Source organism: Harpia harpyja, chromosome 14 (genome assembly GCF_026419915.1).
Source record: "Harpia harpyja isolate bHarHar1 chromosome 14, bHarHar1 primary haplotype, whole genome shotgun sequence".
NCBI classification, from domain to species: domain Eukaryota; kingdom Metazoa; phylum Chordata; class Aves; order Accipitriformes; family Accipitridae; genus Harpia; species Harpia harpyja.
Genome location: NC_068953.1, coordinates 30,680,168 through 30,698,793, shown reverse-complemented (window position 1 = coordinate 30,698,793; position 18,626 = coordinate 30,680,168). Strand labels below are relative to the sequence as shown.

The following is an 18,626-nucleotide window of genomic DNA, read 5'->3' as shown; positions in this document are numbered from 1 at the left end:
TGGATCACAGGTAATCACTATGCATGTTGTTTGGTGATTCCTCATCCCAAAATCAAACTCTAAAGTTGATGGTAAATTCCACAATAAGCACAAACAGAATATGACATATTTTAAGTAGTCTGGATCTAGTTATTTTTAAAAAGTGTATTGTAAAAAGGAAAACATGTTGAGTCATGCACGTCAAGTACATTTCTTGTCAACTTGCACTGCTAGCCTCTGTGTTTAATGGCAGTTGATATGTAAGATATTTTATATTTTAATACTGGGTGAATTTTAATATATTCAATTTAGGTAGAATCCAAGTTCAGGATTAGATTGTTAGCAAACATTTCCAGAAAACCTCACAGGACACTGGACTGACAATAGTTTGTTTCAGTTCTCAAGAGCGGTGTTTACAGTGGATTGGCATAAAATCCGAGGAGACCTAACTTTTTAAAGCACTTGATAGCATGCTTCAGTGCTAGTTGAGCATTTTTACTGTTTTAATGTAGCAGCATGTTTTAAGCTTCCTGAATTCTTAAGATTTCATCTTCTGACTAGAAGATGAGAGAGACAAGTTTAAAAATAAAAAACTGAAAAAACCAGTCTGCATCCCAAATTGTTGTAGTTATCTTGTACTTTTCATGTATTTGCAAATATTTACATTTGTGCCATATCTACTACAAATTAAAAAGATCTCTGACATCAGAAAACTGGACACTAAAGGTTTTATAGCAGTATACTTGTTTTAGATTCCTTTCTGTAACAACAGGTACAGGAGCCTTTCAGGCCTGAAACGGCCTTTTCAGTCTTTATGTAAATTCAGTTTTTACTGAATTCCTATATATTCCTGAATAGCCTATAAAACATGTTATCAAAAAATTTAAAAGCTTCCCCTACCAAACCAAGCAAAAACCATAGCTGATTTTATAGCAGCTCAGCAATTCACTGGAATAAAATAGATAAATAGTATTGTATTTACTACTACAGTCTTTGTGAGAAATATAATAGATTCTATGGCAATCATTGAATTATATAGTCCAGTTAATTATCATGGTGTATTGTGACTCATTTAAAAATAAACAACTCCCAAAATATTTCTCTTGACTCCAGTTAGTCTGGCCTAGTATATTGATATGCTGAGTCTGGGTTCAAATTTAACAAGTTGATACTGGAGTAGCATTTAGTAATGTCAGCTATCTGTACAGAGCAGTCATGAAATCAAATCAGTGCTTTGGTCAGAGACTCCAGAGTCTGAAGCAGTGAAAGGTCTATGCATTCTTTTCTTACGTGCCTAGCTACTAGCCTTCAGCAACCTCATATCAGATTTCCTGCTTTCTATAATCAACAGCTTGTTAAAGGCTAACTTTAAAAAAAAAAACAAAAACAAAATCAAAATCAAAACACCATATCTGTGACAACTAGCGTTAGATTATTTTTAATTACATTGAAAAATGTGAAATGATGATGACCCACATACCATTGCTGATCTTTACTGGAAACATATTGAATAGGTTCTGCAGTAGACAGTGGAATTTCATTTATGCGAAGCAGGAGGAAGAGGTAGTCCGTGGTTGCAGCATTGAAGGTTGTACTGGACTTTGTATTTCTGTTTTTAATGTGTTTTCAGTGCATCTATCTCTTGCTTAGGGTAGAAATAAATCTGCAGCTAAAGCACTTTGACATCACAGGTGTGGACTGGGAGGGTAGGAGTAAGTAAGGGAACATGTAATCTTACGTATGTAAACTTTAAGAGGTACAGAGGAAGGCAGAAGCAGTGACTACAGTTCCACTTCTTGTAGACCATAAACAAGCTTTAAAAAAAAAAAAAAGGCCATGTTAATCTCTTCCACAAGTATAATATTATGCTGACATCCCTGTTGGCATTATCCGTTCCTTCCCCATCAGTATCACTGCTGTTTAGATAATGTGAATATCATAAATGTACTTGCAAATCTGTTTCAGGCACTGTATACCTTGAAAATAATTTCTTATACAATTAAGGGAATCATTGTGGTGGTGTCTGTTTGTTTACAAGTGATTTTACACAAGTTTTGTCTCTAGTGAATGAAACATGCGTTTTGAAGCAAAAAAACTTCAGAGGTGGTGTAAAATAACCAAAACGTTTTTCTACTGTCAGGTTCGTGTGAAGAAAACCTTTAGTTGGAACTCTCGAGCTTTTTTCACCAGGTTCTGGAACTCTTCCTTTTGTATTTGTAAGAGGAGATGATATTTAAATCTTTCAGAACTAAATTTAAATTCTGGGCAAACAGTAATTTGAGGGGCCTGTGTGTGAGGATGTCTCTCTTCACAAACTTATTTTCCAGCTGATCTGAACATGCTGAGGGGACCAGAACCTGTGCCTGGAAGATCTTGATTCCCTTGATAAATGCTGCACCACAAGTTAGCACTGAATAGTCCAAGGTTGTCTTCTGTCTTGCACCCTCTTTAAGTAGAGCTTCTGTCTTAGCAAAACTCCTTCACAGAAGATCATGGTCCAACCAGGGAGAAGTGCCAAGAGAAGGGGAAGACAACTGTGGCTTATCTCCAGCCATCTCCGTCTTTGCATATTGAGAAAAGGGGTTGCACAGGTATCAGTGTCCCGAATCTGTGCAAAAAAGGGGCAGGTGAAGCAAAAGATTATAGAGGCAATACAAGGCAAAGCACAAATTGACATCTCTTTATGCTACTGTGCTACAATAACCTCATCACCTAATAATTTTCATATTGTTCGGTATTGCATATCTTGAAGGATCATGTTACAAGACTGTCTATGGCACATTGCTGTGTCATGGTATATCAGCTCAATCAAGGAAAATTGGGGTTGAAAGGAAGGTGGTGTGTTTCTGAGGAATCATGTCTAACTATGTTAGACTTAAATCACATAATAATACTATTTATGTTTTGTCTCAGACAAATTTTAGAAGTTGAAGTATACATCAAAGCATTAAAGGGAAGACGGTGGAAACTGTTAATCACAATAATTAACAATTTATAATTAGTTGTAGGGGATCTCCTACTTTTATCCTTTATATAACAGTGACCTGTAGTACTTTGATAATTTGTACCGATTTTTTTCTGGTTTCCATCTTGCTTAAATGCAACATTTTCTTACAGCTGCTTCTCCACCTTTCTTCATGTTTTTAGCTTTTAATTAGCAATCTTCTTCAGGGGGAAAAAAGATTACGCGCAAAGGATGTGATAAACCTTACAGGCAAGACTAGCTGTGAATGGTTGCTGTGTGGAAGCATTAGCAAAGAAAGCAATCAATTAATATTATTTAGTATCAGCTCCATCCCTAAAATTTTTCTTTGTCAGTTTTGGCAAGTTGTATTTGGCAACAGTGACCCATATGTAACTTTCAGAATATGATTGTGCTATAAAGAACAGTGTCTGGGCTGTAGCAGAATACTTGAATAACCCTGTATATCAAAGCTCTAGCACTTTGTAGTCACCAGCAAACACTACATGTACATGTTAAGGAGGAGTTTTATTTGTGTTTGCTCTGCAGAAATTGATTAACCTCATTCTGTTTATAGTCTGCAGCTGAACTGCATTTGAGTAGGTTTCTCATGCCAACAAAAGGGGAAGCTAAAACTGCAAAACCATGCAGAGCAGAGCTCTTGAAACAACTTATATAAATATTTAATTATCCAGCCTTCAGGTTGATTTAATGCCCTTCTAATCTACCATGAGAGAGTGGGAAGCGCTGATGGTATGGCTTCTTTAATACAGCTGCAAGCTATAGCTCTTCTGTCTCTTAAGGCTTAGTATACATTTAAGAATGTGTTGAAGTAAAACTTGTTCCCAAGGCAAGATAGACATTCTTCCCTTTACACCTAACTAGCCAAATAACTTGCAGGCTTTCAGATACGAGACCATGATCATTGCTATAAACTTTTTTTTTTTTTTGAATGGTACATCCTTTTTGCTTTGTGTGAGAAATTAGATCAACACTTTGGGTTAAACAAAAACATTTCTTGGAAAACATTATGCTGATGTAAAAATCATAGTCTTCATAAGCATTATAGCATAAGACAGAAGCCCTGAACAAAACTAATAGTACCTGCAGGTATTTTCCCAAGAATTGTCAAGAAGCTCAGCTATAAAATTGTTGAAATACTAACTATAATGAATAATCTTTTAATCTATTAGATTCCCTTGCTGAAGGAAGATAGTAAGTAGTATGCTGATATTTTAAAATGACCAAAAGGGGAGCTACAGGCTACTGCAACAGGCAGGTCTGGAAGAAAGAGTACATGGAATAGAATTAGTAGACATATGATATGTTCTGTGTTTACACGGAGGGAGACTGAGCACTGCTTTCATAAAAGGAAGTTTTGTCTTACAAATCAAACTAAGCAATGACATGTGAAGATGGTGAGGTGGTTAAGGCAGGACACTGAGCTTTTCAAAATATTTGACGGGAACCCTTAGCAGAAGGTCTGAAAAATACTCTCAAGACATAAGTGCAGAAAAAAGCTTTGTCATTGATGACAACTAATTAAAAGATAAGAAACAAAAATAAGAATTAAATTGTCACCTCTGAAGTTGCAGAAAATCTCATGGTAGTGAGTGACTAGACAGTAGAATGGACAGTTTGAAAATCAGTGTTGATAAATGCCAAGTGCTGCACACAGAGGAAAAACAGCTAATGATGCATGTGTGGTAATGGTCTCCCATACAGGTCAGGAGATAGTTTATGTCATGGTGAGTGATTCGCTGAAAATGTCAGGTCAAATCTTGTTGACAGCTGAAGGGCAAATAGAAGGTTAGGATTTATTAGGAAAGGAATAAACTAACAACATTAAAAACACCATTATGGAGTTGTACAAATCCACATGTGTGCATGGCATGCATGCATATTTCTGGTCATCCTTTTTCGGGAAGCATGTATAACAGAACTAGAAAAATACCAAGAAGGGTCACAAGATTGGGCTAAGTTTTATGTGCGGAGACACTAAGTAGACCAAGGGCTTTTCAGCTTTGGAAAAAAATTAAAAAGTCATATAAAGGGAGTTTTATAAAACTATAGTTCAGGGGAGGTGAATTTAAACAGAGAATGCACTCTTATAAAACAAATACGTTCTCTTATGTGTTGCTGCGCTCAGTGTTGCAAGATGTTGTGCATACCAAAAGTAGAAATGGATTTTAAGAAGAGGTTAGATAAGTTGAAGAAAGATCCATCAAAGGGTATTACATTCTCAATATGTATTTTTATGTCAGGATCAAAAAGTCCATGACAACTTATTCATTGGAAACTGGGGGATATACTAGAGGAAGTACTATTCTTAACTGCTGCTTTTATTATTTCCTTAAGCATCTGCTCTTGGCCATTACTAGGGAAAGGATGCAAGGCTACGCAGAGTGTTGATCTGACTACTAGGCTCTTTGGTGCCTACTCAGCCCTTGCAGCCACCTAAGATCAAATGGTAGAAATGCTCTTTCAAGTTCTCCCCTCACCCTGGGCTGAAAGTGTTCTTCTGTGTTCCAACATGTGTTTTCTCATCTTCCAGAAGTGGATGAATTTCACAGATTGAGCAAGCAAGAAAACTGATTGGCCTTCTCAGATGAGTCATTTGCTTACGACTGACTTTCACCCTTGTCTGAAGGGGACTGCCCTGCATTTCTGTTAAGTGTCTCTGTTTCAAGTGAACTTTCTTCTCACTCCCTGTGACGAACAGAACATGCTGATTTGGGAATGCAGCCAGCAAAATGTTTGTAGCTCATTTCAGTGTTAGTTTATGGATCTATAATCATCTCTGTTTCAAGAGAGTACATCACTCTATTTTCCATCATGGCAGTTTACGGTAAACTGAAAAGTCTACAGATAGATGCAATTATTATTTGGGACCTTGGGCCACTTTCAGCTGTATCAACTGTAATGTAAGCAAACAGAATTTAAGAAGGACATCAGCAAGTTCCTGGCTGAAATTACATACAAATTTGAATTGGAGTCATTGAAGTTAGGGCGTATTAAAATGCAAATGAGACGCTCCAGCTACTCAGTAAGAGGAATGTGGGAAGAAACGTACAACTGGGTTCTTTTAGACCTAGATGATTTTTCTGGCAATCTGTGATTTTCCTAGTGTGAGGGAGAAGGTCTTGTTCAGTAATGTGAAAGCACAAGGGCTTTTCAAAGAAAAAGGTTTCCACAATTTATTATGAACATTACTTATTTTTTACTAGAGTTTCTACCTTAGCCAGTTGTTGCAGTAATCATTGTTTCTAGTAAGTTCGATTTGGGACAAATATTTAGCCTATAAAGAATAAATCCAAAGTGGTTAAAATCTGGCAAATTATAGGCCAATAAAATCGATGTCTAACGTGGGAAGTGTAGTGTAACTTTAGTAAGAAGTGTTGTTGAGCTTATCTGAAATAAATTGTAATACCGCTTTTGTTGTAATTTTGGGGGGGTTATTTGTGTTGTAGTTGCCTTGTGTCATAGAGGTTGAGGCATCCAAGGTCAGTTCATGCAGACTGGTTTTGGACATATAGGACTTATAACCTGAGCATAGCACAGCTAAGACAAACCAGTAAGTTCTACTGTAGCCAGGTCATCTGTCTACATTTAGGACTGGCAGCAGTAGGCTTAGGATTGGAGCTGGGAGAAGTCAATAGGTAGGGCTTGGAGCTCCCGTTCAGATCAGCAGTGGCTGAGGACTAATGCGGTGTGCAGAAGAGCGTGGAAAACTGCAGTGTGGCTGGCAGTGGCTGCTAGCTGTGCGCTGGTGCAAAGGCATGGGGAATTCCTGAGTTAGTGTTGATGTTGAATTTGGATCAACAGTAGCTGAAAACAATAGACTTAAGAATGCTTTTGAAAACTGCTGGACTAACTTTGCAGTAGGCTGAGGCCATTCAGCCTGCATCCAGCCTTGCTACCGGTCCACGTTCACAGAAATTTCTTAGAAGGGGTCAGCTACTTGTTCAGCCTGGGCCAACTATTCAAGATTATATTTAGGGCTGGAAAAAGCAGCTTCCAGGGTCAACCTTATTTTGTGCATCTGTGTGGCACTATGCTGGACCTAATGAACTTCCCAGGAGGGAGACCATGATGCAGAGATGCTCCAATTCTCTGTCTTCCTCTTGGAGGCAAATTGTCTGTCTGTCTTTCTTTCTTTCTTTCTTTCTTTTTGGGGTGGAGGGTGTTTGGTTTTTTTTTTTTTAATTCTGTTTGTTCCCTTTTGCTCTGAATAATAAGTTGTTGACTGTGTTTTGAGTCCTTTGGCTGACTGTATTGATTAGCCAGTGTGGTTAACATCTGTCATATCTGGTTTGTCTGTTGCTCATTTCACAGTCCAAATTACATGTGCAGTTTAACGTTTGATAGGGTTTTACATTTTTTTGAGTGTTTTAAGCTTTGTGGTGTTAATTGGTGAAGGTAAAAGTGCACCTGGAATTGTTACTACAAGGGTTTGTTTTTCAAAATTTATTCGAAATCTTAAGATTTGGCACAAAAGCTTCCACAAATAGATGCAAAAGTTTTATGTTTTTATACTACTGTGAAGTTAACTGACTTTATGTAAGGAATGGATTGTCGAAATAGTACCTGATTAAATTTGGTACTCTTCTCTGAATTTTTTTTTTTTTTTTTGAGTGTTGGCTGGTTTAACACAGGAGGCCAAATCTGGATTGGCTCTTGACTTTTCATAAAATGTAATATTCCTGCTTTTTATATGGTAGCTTATTTGGCACATCCATCCATAAAACGAAAGGAAGTCAAATTCCTGATGAATAAAATATGCAAGTTACTAACTTTTGACTTGTTCTCTGTTTATGTTGTGCTTAAGTATGCTTTCGTTATATTAGATGACTTCTTGTCTTCCTGTGACCTATGTGAAAATGAGTTTTTGTATGCAAAATAAAAAAGCTATCTTAAATTGCTTTGTTAATGAACTTCTAAGCACAAGTTCTCAAACTAGCAAGCACTGAGGTGAGTAATATATGAATGTTGTTATAAAATTACTGTAGTCTAAATATGAACTTTTAGGGAAGCTATCTATAAGATTCTGGTTCTATATAAAAAGTGTAAGCTGTAAATGGAGAAACAGATGACACTTTTGCTCTGGTCTTTTTAGAGAAGCAGTTCTTCGGAAGCGAGGGAGAATTAGTGAAAATAACTTCAGTGTCATTTTTAAATGCTGTCTGTTAAACAGATGGTAAAACTGCTGAGGCATGTTATGCTGACACTTTGCTGTTGAAGCAGCCAGCAGGGCTGAAGGTCCTGCAGAAACATATGTTGCATAATAACCATTGATCTAACAGTATGTAACTTCTCTATTTTGAAAATGCTGATAGGTTCTTATATCTCAGTATCATAGGTAGTTGATCATAGATGCCAACTAAAAAGAAGTGCCTACATGTCATTTAAAAAAAAGAAAAAAATCTTCTCACCATCTACCTCTACCCCTTAAAAATACATGCAACAAAGTATTTATTGTTTTGCAAGATAGAGAAAACATTACTTTTAGAATCTATGAATTTGGTAAGATCTTAACATAATTGAATTTTTTTTTTTTAAACTGTTATTTTCCTGTCATGAATAGCATATGCTGGCAGTATTTTATGGAAGAAAAAAGCTCACTTTTCTCGATTTAGAGTTCTAGAGAACCAAATAATATACTCAGCGCAGCATGAAAAAAAAAATACTTGGTTGCTAGTGTAGCTCAGGAAAGTTGGGGGGGTTTTTTGGTTTTGGGTTTGTTTTTTTTTTCATACTCATCAAGCTTGTAACTAATGTTGATGTTTAAGCAAGAAGAATGTTGGTTTTATAAGGGATCTATTGAGCTCTTGTTTTCTTAAGCAGCGATAGTCAGGATCACTGTTTGTTTTTTCAGTTTCAATTGATACTTTATATTCCCTCCAGTAGAAGCTGTATGCTTTCTCATTTTGCCATACAGTTGTAGATTTCTGTGTGAAGACCAACTTATGCACAACTAGCTGTCTGTTTAGTTAGAAGAAGACTGGGAATATACCTAAGTTCTAATTCATGCACTAACACCAAGAAAAATTAGTCACAGAAGTTGGTAGAGAAAATACCTGTTATTTCAACACCCCGGTCTTATACAAGAGCTGTTTCAAAAGGCACTGTGAATTAAGAAAGCAATTAAGAAAGGCATTAAATTCAGTTAACTGTCTTCAAATGTGGTAAATTATGGGTAATGTTCTCAGTACTGCTTTTAAGTGTGTGACTCAGATAAGCATGTCTGTTTAAAATCTCCTTCTATCCAGTTTCTGATGGGAATTGCAGAAAAAAATCTCAAATCTTAACTGTTAAGGCTTATTAAGTATGTATTCATAAAATAGATGCAAATGAGTTTTGGACTGGATTACTTTCTTTCAGTGCTTTTCCTCTTTGAGCACTCACTTTGGCATTGCATTAGAGTTCTTTAAATGTATTGTATACAGCAGCTGTCTGTCCTCACATGTTTTTAATAACTTTCTATAGACTAAACCAACGAATCAGTAGAATAAAAGGCCTCTTTGTTAGTTTATTATAGCATTAATTGAGGTTTATGCACTTATGGTTTGGCAAGCAGAAAGTTTGAGTTCTCTGGCTGTTAAGAAATTAGAAGTTGACAAGAACGACTGACCCACTTGTCTGTCTTGGAAAAAACTGGGATGCCTGCTCTCATGAAACAGAGACCCAAACAGTTTCAACTCCATTGGCATTTAATTGTTAACGTGTTTGATGTCTGTTTCAAAGCTTCTTTGGCACTTCTTTGAAGGCAGTTAGTCAGCTTGTCATAGTGAGGCACATTGCTAAAGAGCATTCCTGCTATCTGATCTATGTATTAGTTGTTTGGAGGTCAACAAAAAATCTCCACTGGAGGATTTTACTCTCTGGCTGGAGGAGAAAGTAATGTTAAAGGTTGGTTATCGAGGCTAGCTGTGCTAAAAATAGCAGGAGAGACAGCAGAATAATAAAGTGAATAACAGGAGCCTGTACTAAAATAATGCTGGTAACAAACACAATGTTCTGAGGTTTTCTAAAATACAACAGACTTTTGTCCCACATTCCAGTAATTTATTTGAAAGGCATGTTCCACTTGAGGATTGCCAAGAACTTTACAAATACTGAGCCTTTTAACATGTCTAAGGTATGTGCTGTGCCATTTTAAAAAGAACCTTATAGGCAAAAATGATAGCTATATTTTTCCAGAAGCTTGTGGTCTATAGTAGTACAGAAAGTTTTCCTTCAGTAGTTCAGGGAAGCTTCAGACTCTTCAGGTATGAAAACCTGTTGAGGCTTTCTATCTCAAATGAGTTTGTGAACTAAAAAGGTGGGTAGGATTTTTTATTTCCATCCCCCACCCCCTTCAAATCTGAATATAAGACGTACACACTACAAATTAAAGTTATGTATCTCTAGGTTTCTAGCATGTTATCATCTATGACAAGCTCTGCAGTCTACTTGTGCTTTTTGGAGGTGTAAAAATTAGAGCTTATACAAATGTGTGGCACTGGTTCTCCATATACATGTACAATTTAAAAATTAAATGGACAAACTTAGGACAACAGAGCTAAAAAAAAAGAATACCAGAATTATTAAGGGAGAAGGAACTGCTTCAAGAAATACCTATAGCCTTTAATGTCAGAGCTGTTTGAATGGAGAATGCCGTCAATGGGACAAAAAAATGAGTAGAACTGGACTGCTAGAAGAAAAGTGAAACACACGGCTTTGCCCAGAGGTGAAGGGAATAGATGTCGGTGAGATGCAGAGCCTCATAGTGGAAAGTTTTATGGAAGAAGGCCATCAAAATCCTTGGGTGATGAGCTTGAATAAAAGCTTGTGGTACACCAACAGATTTAGGAAAGAATAGGCATCAAATCTTTTGTTAGCTGGAAAAATCAGGAAGACTAGAAATCCAGAGGCTGCACAGGGTACACTGTTGAAGACTTTCACAGTTCCTTACTCTGTCTCTGTGAAAAACCGTAGCCTTGTTATAGTGTAGATTTTTGAAAAATGCTATCGGCTTATAAACACCTTTTAAAATATTCATGCCCTCTTGATTTTAGCATGCAGGCAGTGATATGTCTTCATGTTAAATGACCCATATAATAAATTTTCTTGCTTTCGTGGGGGTTCGCAAAGGCTTTAAAATCACAAATGAACTTGAAACAACTCCGCGTATGCTCCAGTAATCTAGTAAGAAGTCAAGTTAAGTACTTTGACTGTTGGCAGTGATTGTTGGCAAATACTGAAATTATCTAAATTACTAAAATCTTAATTTCTTTGGCAGGCAAAAATCAATGATCAGAAGTAAACTGTACAATGATGCCATGTATTGTCAGTCCCTACCCTGGTACTACAGTGTAGGCTGGAGGGAATCAGGCTGCAAAGTTGCTGCATTCATAGTCTGGTCGTAGTCAGACAGTCCAGACATCCAAGTCAGGGCAGAATCTTTCAGATTTTAGTTGTTAAAGCTAAACTCCCCAGTGTGCAAATGGTATTTTTTCCTAGATATAACAAATTTTAGCACATTTTCAGGTGTCAACAGGAATGTTGGGCAGAGGGTAGGGGAAATGCCAAACTTGAAGCTCCTGCTGCCAGACTTGGGAATGCTGGAATCACTGGAACTTCCAAAGCACTTATCACAGTTGAAACTTATTTTTGCTTATTTTGTCTTATTTTTGACAGTAGCTGTATTATTTTGAAAAGAAAAAAAAGTTCATATGTATGTCTGTTTTAAACAGCTGCCTAGGCTTTTAGAAATTGTCAGGCATTCCTAGGAGGAGAGTCTTTAGTTCTGTGTTAATCTGTGATAAATGTTTAGTTGCCTAACCATATACCAAGACAATTATTTTACTGAAACAGCTAAGGGGAAAGAATGTCTTTACTCTTTGCCCTTTAGGACGATGTTTCTATTGGAGATGCTGACGATTTTAGTCCTGATGCTGAACAACTCTCTCCTGGTTGTATTACCATTAGTCTATATGATTTAAAAAACAATCTAAATCACCACCCCCAGCTCCCTCATACTTCATTTATTTTGAGGAAGGCAGAACTGTCCAAGGCTCTGAGGGTTGGGTCAATCAGAACTCGTTCTGTACAGAACAAGTTTTGTTGTCTATAATTTAAGAGTGTCTTCAAATTCTTAGAAAGATTACTATGCTATCAGGGTTTGGAAAATGTTTTTAAAACACTTTGCAACTTTAAACTTTCTGTGTTTTTTGTTTGTTTTTATTTTCTGTAGACTCGAGATGATTTTCTTGGGCAAGTGGATATTCCTCTTTATCAGTTACCGGTTTGTATTTTTTGTTTGTTTGTTTTTGTTTTAAGACTGCGAAAGGGAAAAATGATTCTGTATGCAACTGTATTAGTCATCTAAGGAAGTTAACTGTACTGATAATATAGGTAATTAAATTCTCCTGCTCTGTGCGTTTTCTGTTTGGTTTTCTTTTGTGGATTTGTTAGGGGTTTTTTAGTGCTGATCTTTATCAAAAGATGTAGGTTACCTTGTGTTTAGATATTGGTTTCTGCTGCTACGAGAGTTAGGAGTGCTTTTAGCTTTTTCAAGAATAAAAATGCAAGGTTTGAAACAGTCTTAAAGACGAGAAGAGATTGTAATTATTGCCATATTTCTTAAAATATTTTCTTTAAAGTCTACAAATTTTCTTTTAATATTCCATATTCCCAGAAGAGGGTAAGTGGGGAATAGAGCTAGTGTTGCTGTGTACATTATTTTTTGTTTGTTTCTGTATTCCTTTTGCAAAGCACGTTGTTAGTTTTAAAGAAATATCACCAAGAACATTGAAATAAGTAAGCCTTTTCATTTTCTTCTGAGGTCTTAAAATATTAGCAAATACTAACAGATTTATCAGCAAAGACAGGATAACAACTGTGGCAAAACCTTTCCAAGAGCAGTTGTTCTTTCATTCCAGTAAGAACTGTGTCGGGAGTAGTTACAGATATGTCCTGTTTCCCACTGTAACTGGGATGTGAGATCACATTAACTCCTCTCCCTCGGTTAGGTGGCTGGGAAACACTGGCTGTAATGTCATTCTGGAGAAGACTGTCTGTGTTTTCACTTCCCACTAATAAGCTGGACAGCAATATCTGGAGTCTTTTGGGAGATGTTGGTGCATTTCCTTTCTCTCTCTCTCTCTCCCTTTTTTTTTTTCCCCATGAACTAATTTATAGAGCCTCACTTGAGTATTTCCATGGCTATTTTCTTACCTTCCTCAAACGTCGACTTTTCCCTGTCTCCTCTTTGTTTCTGTCTTCCTGTTTCCTTGTTCTTAATTATTTGGTCTTGCTGTCTAAATCCATTGTACTTTATTGGCCCAAATATAGGTGGATTTTTTTGAAAGCCTTTCATTTACTTAAGTAAATATATCTTGGATAAACAAAATCAGTTTATAAATTCTTTATTACATGCAATTTTAGTTTTGCTTGATACTCTGCAAATGCAGGCTGTTCATAACTAAAAAGAGCTGGTTATCAGGGACATGTAAAAAGGGCAAATCATCTGCAAGGTAAATTAATAAAGATAGTTGGCAAGTAAGTTAGTGAGATAGTTGGCAGATATGAATTTGCTCTTTCCGAAACCAAAATGTATTAATCCAAGTGTAATCTAGCATTGAATCTAAGGCAACTGTTGTTTTTGGAAAGTCAGAAAAATAATTATAAAACTTAGATTAAGAAGATAATTTTTTTCTTTTTCTCTCCCCTGTGATGTATTTCCACAGTGTCTTAGTGTGTGTGTTGGTAGAAGTAATGTAATGCTGGAGGGTGAGGGGGGGAAACCCCCAAACCCCACAAAACGAAAAGCCAAGCTTAATTCCATTTTAATTTCAAAGAAGTATTTACCTTAGTTGTAAGACAATTAATTTTATAAGTATAGAACCTGATCTTGCAGATAACACCAGTGTAATACATATATTGTTATGGGATTGAAGATCTGCATTTTAATTCAGTGAAGGTGGAACACTTCAACTTGAATGTAGTATTTCTAAACTGTATTAATAAGAGCTTACACTGAAATACAAGAGAGCATTTTTATTTCTGAGATTCAGTGTAATAGTTACCACATTCAGTAAAATTTAGTCAGCTGAATCTTAGGACTTTCTCATAACAAAGTTCAACAGTTGCAAATAAAATTCTAAAATCTCTAACTTAATAATGTCTAACCTTTAGATCCTGGATTTTTGTTTCTTTCCAATCAAACATTGACACACATTAGATATTTTTGAAAATACTATTATGGAACTAGTTCAGCCTTTGAGGATTGCATCATGTACCATTGTTCTTAATTAAAAGGCCTACAAATATAGCAATTGCAAGTTTTTTCTCATATTATACAGTACTTATTGAAAGAGTTAAAATGCATTGAGTAACGACAGCCTTGAGTTACTCCCCAGAATTTACAAACAGCTGAAAAAGGGGAGTGGGGTGGGGAAGACTTAGAGATTTACAAATGTTTCTAAACATACGGTATTGTCAAAATCAAATTTTTTTTAAGAATTGCAGAACTTCAGATGGATTATAAATATTTACGTTAACCAGAAAAATAAATATCTTTGTTTTCTTTAATGATCCCTCATAAATATTTCTTTACCTGTACCTGGGAGGTATATTTATAAAATTATGTCTCTTTACATCTGTGCTTATTTCTGTTGAGCAACTTCACTTTCGTGAGTCAGAACAGAGGTGTTCTCTGAATGGATTCTTCTGTGATTATTTTTCTTATCTCCCAAGTCCTAAAGCTAGAAATGGCTTTTTATGTATGTTCTGTGTAAAAAATATTTGAAAAATGCTGAGGAAAAAAAAAAGAGGTATGGTAGATCTTTTAAATGTGAAAATTGAGAATCTGTTTCTTGATTTCAGGCTAAACAGGTTTTTTTCTGTGCTTTAGAAACTGTAATATAGGTATACACTGAAAGTTGTTTGTTTTTTTTTTTTCTTGGAACCAGGGAATTAGTCTTACTAGTAAGATTAAATCTGCTATTGCTATTAATTGTACCTAAACCTATAATTTAAATTTTAAAATGTTATGTGGCCTTTAAAGAAACTCATTGTAAATTTCTGATAATTTTCTTTAGCTTCAAGTGTTTGACAGTTTTTTTCTTGAAAAAACTTGTCTTATTCCAGACAGAAAATCCAAGTATGGAGAGACCATATACATTCAAGGATTTTGTTCTTCATCCAAGAAGGTTAGTAAATGCCACATAAAAATTCTAACTTTCATATCTAAACAACGCTGTTATGTAATTACTTGTACATATCTAAATATTGTCTAAATTTTTATGTTTTCATCAAAGAAATTTGAGCATCAATGGAGTAAGATATTTGTATTTCTGCTAAAAAGTCAGCATTTGTTTAGAAACTTACAGATTGTTTGGTAAGAATAAACCATTTTTCTTCAGGCCATGATATAATTCACATTATAACTTCATCTGAACAATTTACTATTTTGCTGAACAGTGAAATCAGTGACCAATGTTATGCCATAACTCGTTTATCCTTTTTCAAGTTGAAATTGTTTCCTGCCTTCCTGTGTCTTTTGTTTGCCTGTTTCAAGTAAGCAGTTTCATGTGACCTTAATTACAAACAAAACAAAACTTAAACTGAAAAGCTGCTTAACATTTAGGAAGGCCTGTGTTAAAAAAAAAAAAACAAAAAAAAAAAAACCAAAGGAATTTTTAAATGATAGGTAACACTCTGACACTGATATTAGTGTTATGCATTTCATGTTTGTTTTTAAAATGTAGATTCTTAACCTAAATCTAAGCAGGTTTTAGCAACTTTTATTAGAAATAAAATACATAAAATGCATGTCAATGTTTTTCAGATAATAGCTTCCAGTTTAGAAATAACATCAAAACATGTGGGATCTGTAGATCTTTCTTAGCCATGTTGGTAGCAGAAGTATTTTTTAAGTATTTTACATTTATTGATTTTTAGCAGATCAATAGTTTTAACAGGGTTAGTGACTGTCAAGTTTCATTTTGATCTCCTATTTTTATGAATGTAACATTTCCTATCCTATAAATGAATGAAGAATAATATTTATTGTCTCTACATAAATTAAATTAAATTGTTGCTTGTTAATCTGACCTCTTCTTGGAGTGGCTACCACATGAATTTGGCAATACTTTGTAGTAAGAGATACTGTCACAGTTTTAGGCACTTTTCTGCCTTGAAATCTTGTAACTTTTAGATGCTTTAGTATTGTTTATGCATGTTCTCCAATTTTGCTCATATTTGCATTTACTTAGACAGAAATATTAATAATAAGATTACTACCTTCCCAATACCTCAAGCTAAGTAAGAATTATTAACATGTTAATAATCTGAAATGAATTACTTTAACTATTGTATTGGAAAGTAAGATAGTAGGTTACCTCCTCTTTCAAAGGGATGTGGGCTTTTCTGAAGCCAAAATATGATCTGAATGAACATGTTTATAATCCAACATGAAATGTTTTTCTGGATATCAGAAAATCTAAATAATTTTTTCTGCATGGACAAAAAAAAAGGCAAAGCATTAGACTTTAGTGATGTGTTGGGTTTTTTTATCTTTTAATAAGATGATGTGCAGGTATCCAGTTGACTCACTAGTGATATTTTCAGGACTTTTATTTTCTTTTGTTTTATACCAATAGTCAAACAGATGAGATAATTTGGCAGATTTCTTTACCAAGTGAAAATATTAAATAAAATCAAAATGGGAACATCCTGTTTTCAGGCTTCTAATGATGCATTAAGCTAAATACAGAGGGGCGAATGCTGAAGTACATGAGCTTGCTGTAACTTAAAGTTTTAGGAAAAGTAGTCCTGTAGGTTGAAACAATGCTTGATAGATTGTCTGCACACAGTGAAATTATTATAATTATATGAATTAAATTGTCATTATTCTTATTTTCTTGTTCGTTATTGTTATGCATTGGATACTAGGGAAGTTTTCAGAAGAGTGAGTTGGAAAGAAAGGTTTCCAGTTATGGTACATAATAGCAAGGTGTATTCAGTAGTCTAAAAACTCAATACCATTATAGAACTTCATTAATTTAAACTATAAAAAGCCAAGTTTGTGTTAAGAAACTTAAGAATAATCCTCTAGCTGTGCTTTTTCAGCTATTTTATTTCCAGGTAACAATTTCACAAGTGCACAATAAGAACATTTTATTTTCTCTTCTGCAGCCATAAATCAAGAGTTAAAGGCCACCTTAGATTAAAAATGACTTACTTACCTAAAAGCAATGGGTCTGAAGAAGAAACTACAGAACAGGCTGAAGAATTAGAGGTGCGAAAAGATGTATTTATTGCTGAAAAACCTAGCAAATGTCTTCAGCTATTAAGGGTATTTACAGTAAAAATGCATGTTAGGAATCACTAAGCTATACAGTGTTTTAGAAACAAACCAGTTAAAAGCAATTACTTGTATCTTGTATAAGTTGTAAGTCTGCATAAAAATTCTGGAGCAGTTTTTCTAACTAAAGGGGTGGCTTTGTCAGTATATCTAAAAAAGAAAACATATATTAGACTTTTGGTTTTGTTCTGGTACTGACTTGCCATATGTCTGTGTAACTTGTCTTGTTTTAGAATTAATGGAAGTATTGTTGCCCAGTATTTTTACTGCAGTTTAACATTGTGTGACCCCAGCCAGCCAGCCAGTGACATCTTGCTGGTTTTAGAATTTCAACTCTCTCCAATTTATAGGGATATTTCGATCTTAACTACTTTACATTTGTCATCTTTGTAAGCACATCCAATTTAGATCAATGGATTTCTTTTCAAGACTTAACTCTAATCAGCATTACTACCTTTGCTGTGATTAAACTTTCTGTTACAAAATGGTATGCTCATCTGACTAGTACATTTGCAGCATATGTATGAAATGAAATTTATTTACTTCTTTTAATCTATTCTGTGAATGCTGTTTACTTTCCTGGAATAAACACCTTTTGATGCTAATATGTTTAAGGAACTTGAATTAAAAGTAAGATTTCTGCATGCATAATTTGTCCTATCATTTCATGAGAAATATACACAATAAAACCCGGAGCCAATCTTACTGGCTTAGGACGTAGTGGGACTGTACCTTAAAAGGGGGGTGGTTTAATAAATTGAGATACTTTTTCAGCTTTGGTAATATTAAAGGTGGTTAACATTATACCTTTTAGCCTGGGTGGATTATATTGGACCAACCAGATGATGCCAGCCAGCCACAACAGCAGCAGCAGGAATCTCCTCCGCTGCCTTCAGGCTGGGAAGAAAGGCAAGACATCCTCGGCAGGACCTACTATGTCAATCATGAGTTCAGAAGAACACAGTGGAAAAGACCAACTGCTCAGTATGTCTTTTGGCCTGAAAATTCAAGTCTTATATTAACTAGTGTAACTAGTTAACTCTAGTTATGTTGAAAGCAAAGAGAGCTGGAAAGTGAACAGCTTGAGAATTAGTAGAGAGCTTTCCATAGCTTAACCTTCAAGCCCACGGGTAATGGTCACTGGCTAGTGATCATTTTAACTGCACAGTACTCTTCCTGTTCTCTGGAAGTATGCATTCAAATAGAAACTGGTTGCAATTGTAGGAGATAATAACTGTAGTAATGGCAAGGAAATTATTTTCCAGCTCTAAGCCTGGTTCCTCCTTCCCAGCAGGGACTGCATTAATTTGTTTACCTTGTTTTTTTCAGATTTTT

General features: G+C 35.3%; 1 protein-coding gene across 5 annotated transcripts in view; it reads left to right on the top strand.

Moving 5' to 3' along the window:
• Nucleotides 1-18,626, top strand: part of NEDD4 (NEDD4 E3 ubiquitin protein ligase) — a 63,371-nt gene that overhangs the window by 24,711 nt on the left and 20,034 nt on the right. For 3 of the 5 annotated variants that reach the window (XM_052807847.1, XM_052807846.1, XM_052807844.1), the window contains 4 exons: nt 12,177-12,227; nt 15,074-15,135; nt 17,123-17,225; nt 18,106-18,275. In XM_052807847.1, the coding sequence (XP_052663807.1) occupies nt 12,177-12,227; nt 15,074-15,135; nt 17,123-17,225; nt 18,106-18,275 (386 nt within the window). The remainder of the gene's footprint in view (nt 1-12,176; nt 12,228-15,073; nt 15,136-17,122; nt 17,226-18,105; nt 18,276-18,626) is intronic. The other 2 variants (XM_052807848.1, XM_052807845.1) reach the window with 1 other exon arrangement.